Source organism: Pinus tabuliformis, chromosome 1_2 (genome assembly GCF_031772625.1).
Source record: "Pinus tabuliformis cultivar Carrire ecotype Pingquan chromosome 1_2, CPIR1, whole genome shotgun sequence".
Lineage (NCBI taxonomy): Eukaryota > Viridiplantae > Streptophyta > Pinopsida > Pinales > Pinaceae > Pinus > Pinus tabuliformis.
Window position 1 is genome coordinate 30,468,537 of NC_142298.1, and position 5,296 is coordinate 30,473,832.

Genomic DNA, 5,296 nt, shown 5'->3' on the forward strand with positions numbered 1-5,296 from the left:
GAAGAGAGGAAATAAATTAATCCTTTCACACAGAAAGTGAAGAGAGAAGTAAATGTGATGTACCAAGCGAGGAACCATCAGTTGTAACAAGTCCAGCGGAGCTGTGCAATATTGTATTCTTGGTGAATCATTAAATGAAAATTCAAGCCCTCGGTCATACACTCCATCGGTGAATTTTTCCACGCCGGATAATCTAGATAAGAATTTCGTGCCATATTCTAGAAGAAGAGGGCTAGTTTAAGACGGCCCGGAACATCTACAACAATACAAGGAGAGGGAGTGGCTGAGCTTCACCTTTCGACTTTGATTTAATTGTAAATTTTAAGAATATTTTAGAATTGATAAAAAAAAAATTAATATTTCTATCGTATAGAGAAACATTCATAGAATGCTCAAATAAATATGACCAGTGCTAAACTCAGATGGTATCTGATCTTTGTTTCTTCAACAGGAATTTCCTCACGCTCTCTGTTTCTTGTTTTTTCTTCGCAAATTTTCCACGCTGCTTTATTTAGTAGCTACTGCCGTGGCTTATTGTACGTCACCCTTTTTAGCTTATCCTTTTTCTTAGTAAATCTTTCCACTCCGTCAGTCTAGCTAAGCATTTCGTGGGAAATTAGTGATCGCTAGTTTAAGACGACCCGGAACATCTGGAACAATAAAAGGTAAGGGGGGCGTGACCCGGATTTCCAGGAGCGATTACCGCGCCTTCTTATTACATCACACTCTCAAATTGATTTCCCATACCGCCCAACCTTCATAAGAATTTCGTGCGGTATACGCTACGCTGGCTAGCCCCGCCTATATATAGAACCTCATCTATGAAATAAGCTCAACTGCAATTCCTTCGTTGTATTGCGCTGTTTTGTAGTTGTGCTTAATTATTTGCTGGTGGCCGTTGCAATGGGGGCAAGAACATTAGCAGTTTCGATTTATGTTACAGCAATACTAGCGTTAATATTTAACGTTTGTCTTCAAGGTAAGGTTACAGTAATCCCTTGACTGCATTGCATCGTATTTTATGTACGTAAATGAGTTAAGATATGATAAAGAAACATTTGATTGCTTTGTTAAGTGCAGGAGCTACGGGTGCGACGTTTGTGATCCAGAACCAGTGTTCATACACGGTATGGGCCGCAGGTATTCCCGTAGGTGGCGGTCAGGCGCTGGGGCAGGGCCAATCATGGAGTGTTGACGTGCCCGCCGGAACAAGCTCAGGCAGATTTTGGGGACGTACGGGATGCTCCTTCGATGCCTCTGGTAAAGGAAGCTGCAGCACTGGTGACTGCGGCGGCGTGCTCAGCTGTACACTCTCGGGACAGTCTCCTACAACGCTGGTTGAATATACTCTGAATGGGGGCAACAATCAAGATTACTATGACCTCTCTGTAATTGATGGTTTCAATGTCCCTCTCTCCCTAACTCCCTCGGACGGTAGCTGCAAAGCACTGACTTGCAAAATGGACCAGTGCCCAGATGCCTACCTATATCCCACTGATGACACTAAAACCCACGCTTGCGCTTCTGGTACTAATTACAACATTATATTCTGCCCTTGATGAGAAAATAAAATCCGAATCCATCCCGGTTTATCATACTGAATTCGCTAGTAAACCAAATAATACTATGAAGTATCATATCTATAATAAGAGTATTACAATCATGTTGATTGCAGTATCATATTTATAATAAGAATACCATGGCGTGCATGGTTGCAAAAAGTGCTATCCTATAGAAAGGAAGTCCTATCCTGTAAAAACCAAAGGAGTTTTACTTCTATTTTGTAAATGAGTAATGTTGTATATCTTAAGGGGTATGTGCATCAATTTGGATATTGTTACGTGGTCACAGATGTTTTTATAAATGTTTTTATCAATGTTAAAGTAAGGGAAATGATTATATTGATTATTTGTTGTGTTTTCATAATTAACTATTTTATTTTATTTTGCTTCATACATGTAATTTCAAATCAAAATAATATATAATTATATTTTTAATGATAACAATATTATTATATTCTTTCTTTTGCTTAAGCAAGAGTATTTCCTTCTATATTATTGACTAAAAAAAGTTATAAGTGTATATTACAATCGACGTCACTGAGGCCTACAAGAAAAATAGGCCCCACCTAACTTAAGAGGCAGAGCCAAAGTCTCGAAAATGAGGCCAAGGGCCCACAACACTTTACCAACCACCGAGGACCGTACTATCTATTTTCAAAGATCTAACGGTTGAGGGGTGATATCGGGAGCTCATCTAGCCCACCGATTAACAAACAAAATCAACCCGAAATGCTTTCAAAACTTTCTCTATAGTCGTATCGGGTCCAATCTCGGAAATAACTCCCGTGCTATTTCACCGCCGAAAATCCACTAGATGCAGGCAAATCCTTACTAAGCTCGTGATTAACACAGATGTTAACATCAACTGCGGATTCGAAGCCCTTATAGAGACCATTCCCAATCGTCTTTCGGATCCGATAGGAAGGTTAACTTATGAGAAGCTTGCTGCACGAAATGCTCTGTATTTCCGCGATTACATTGACCTGCCCACTCTTTAAAGAGGATCTCGGCGCCAAACAAGAAGGCACCCATTAATGTTTTCCTTAAGACTTGATCTGTAATAAGTTTCCCGCCCGAGAAACTTATAACTAAAGATTGCCGTATCCATTTCCGACCCGATAACCAGAGTAGACCCCTAGATTTACTCTTGACCTCCTGCTTTTGAACACTTTTGCTTATACATCATCCTCTCTGTTCAGGCAGCTCTCCCTGTCTAAAGTTGCTTGTTTGTGGCATTCATCCCTCAATTGACCTTGAGGAACCTCTGACCATTCATATATTCTGTTATTTTTGGTACATAGAACGCCTTCATTAGCCATAATGTCTGCTACCCTGTTGGTTATTCTTCGCACATGAATGAAGCTAAGGGTTCTCATGGTGCGCAAGTGGGATTGAATAAGTTGATAGACATGCATTAATCTCCAGTGTTTCGAAACTTTTTTTGGCATTGTTCCATTGCAAATTTTCTTAACTGAGTTGATTATCAATTCAGAATCAGCTTCAATAATGGTATTATGTAAGTTTGAGTCCTTTAGGATTTCTAGGCCTTGCTGAAGGGCCATGAGCTCTACCATATTATTAGTGGCTTTACCCAGATGACTGTGAAAGATGGCTTTTATTAAACCCTTGTCATCTCTTATTACTCCTCCATACCCAGCAATGCCAGGGTTTCCTTTAGAGGCCCCGTCTATATTGCACTTCATAAAATCGGGGTGGGGGGTTGCCAGAGATCCTTATACACTGATATATGACTTACAATATTGGTTACTCCCTGGGGGAAGAGCCCCTGAAGGCCCAACTGAAGCAGAATCTTCCTGTCCTGTTCATGATGTTGGTTCTCAGGGGGGGTTTATAAGGCTTCCTACAGTCTCCTTAGCTATCTTATGATCTGATCCATGATGCTTTGGCCAGAACCAATCCTGGTCTTGAACATTCTATTGTTGTTCTCTTTCCATACATCCCAAATTAGAAAACCAGGAACCAGTTCCCAAGATTTGTTGATTATTTCATTTGCAGAGAAATTACTCCTCCAATTCCTCAGAGTGCTTTTGATGCTGCCCTTGTCCCTGTCAGAATGTATGAAGATGGAAGCTACCCAATTCAACATAGTGGAGGTGAACGGGCACAGATTGAGAAGGTGTTCCATAGTTTCTTCTTGTAAATAGCAAAGTTGGCATCTTGATGGACCAATAACCCCTCTCTTCCGCATGTTATCCAAGTTAGAATCTTTTTATGTTGCACCAACCACATGAACAGTTTGATTTTCATCCAAATTTGATTCTTCCATAAGTCCTTCCAGGCCGTATCAGGGTTTGTAAAGTCAAGTCCAAGGGCTATACGCTTGGCCTCTTTGAGGTTAAAGTTCCTTTCATTGGTTTTGCCCCATCTCAGTTGGTCTGAAGATGTTGAGATCAGAATATTTCTGTGTTCCAAGATAGTTGTAAGAGCTTCTGCCTGGGTCTTCAATGGAGAGTCCTCACCGTTAATCAGATTCCTCCATCCTCTCCAATTTCCTTTGCTTTTGTCCTGCTCCCAGAAGTCATTTACCTTGTGTAACCCTTTGTCATCGGTATCCTTCTTGAGATTATCGAAATCTTCTCTAAGCAGTTTTGGTTCCTGTTGCCAATTATCTTCCCAAAACCAGGCAAGGCTTCCATCCCCGATTTCCCAAAAGCTGTGTTTTTGAAAAATAGCTTTGTTCTCCCAAGATTTGTTCTAGATGTTGGAACCTTTAATTATACCAGTCATTCTGATGTGCTCCCTTTCTTGCCAATTGTTTGCATACTTCTGTTTCCAAACCTTGGCCCAAGGGGCATCTCATTCCTTTAACCATCTCCACCATAGTTTTGCCCCCAAAACTTTGTTTAGGATTTCAGGGTCATCAAGTCCCAAACCTCCATGTGCCTTAGGTTTACATATCTTTTCCCAAGCTACCGAAGACCATTTCTTTTTCTCTTCAACTTTGCCCCATAGAAAATCTCTCTGAATATTTCTAATTCGTTCCATTGCTTCTTTAGGAGCTAGGAGTGCTGATAACATGAAAATAGGAACAGTTTGTAGGATGGCTTTGGTAAGCACTAGTCTTCCTGCCAAATTCAAAGATCTGTTTGTCCATTTCCAAATTCTGTCATGAAGTATATTAATAATAGGCTCCCAAACTGTCTTGCTTAGAGGTTTGTCTGTTACAGGAATGCCAAAATATTTGTAGGGTTTCATTTCTCTTTGAAAACCTAGAATTCTGGTGAGGTTTCTCTATATAGCAATATCAGTATTAAAAAAGAAAATCTTTGATTTGGTAAGGCTTACCTCAGTACCTACCTCCATAGCAAAATCTTTCAGAATTTGTTTGAAATCCAACGCTTCTTTGACCGTAGGTGTACCCTACAGCATGGTGTCATCCACAAATTTTTGATGGGTCAAATCATCGCCATTCATGGTCATTTTGAGCCCCTAAATCTTGCCTTCTGCTTTGGCAGCTTTGATAGCATTTCCCAGTGCTTCCATCATGAGAATAAAGAGGAAGGGTGAGAGCGGATCTCCTTGTCTAAGGCCTCTTGTAGGCTTAAAGGCTTTGGATGGTGAGCCATTCAGCAGTATTGCAAAGCTTGAGGTAGTACGAGGGCCATTACCCATCTTATCCAGTTATGGTCAAAGCCATATGCTTTTAGAACTTCCCTGATGTAAGCCCAACTAAGCTTGTCATAGGCCTTTTCAAGATCAAGTTGCATGATCAT

General features: G+C 40.6%; 1 protein-coding gene across 1 annotated transcript; it reads left to right on the plus strand.

The window, feature by feature from the left end:
- The first annotated feature begins 822 nt into the window (after nucleotides 1-822).
- LOC149204243 (thaumatin-like protein) lies at nucleotides 823-1,826 on the plus strand. Its single transcript, XM_089393250.1, has 2 exons — nucleotides 823-979; nucleotides 1,081-1,826. The coding sequence occupies exons 1-2, from the start codon at nucleotides 904-906 to the stop codon at nucleotides 1,557-1,559; spliced, it is 555 nt and encodes a 184-aa protein (XP_089249376.1). The 5' UTR covers nucleotides 823-903; the 3' UTR covers nucleotides 1,560-1,826.
- The last annotated feature ends 3,470 nt before the right edge of the window (nucleotides 1,827-5,296 follow it).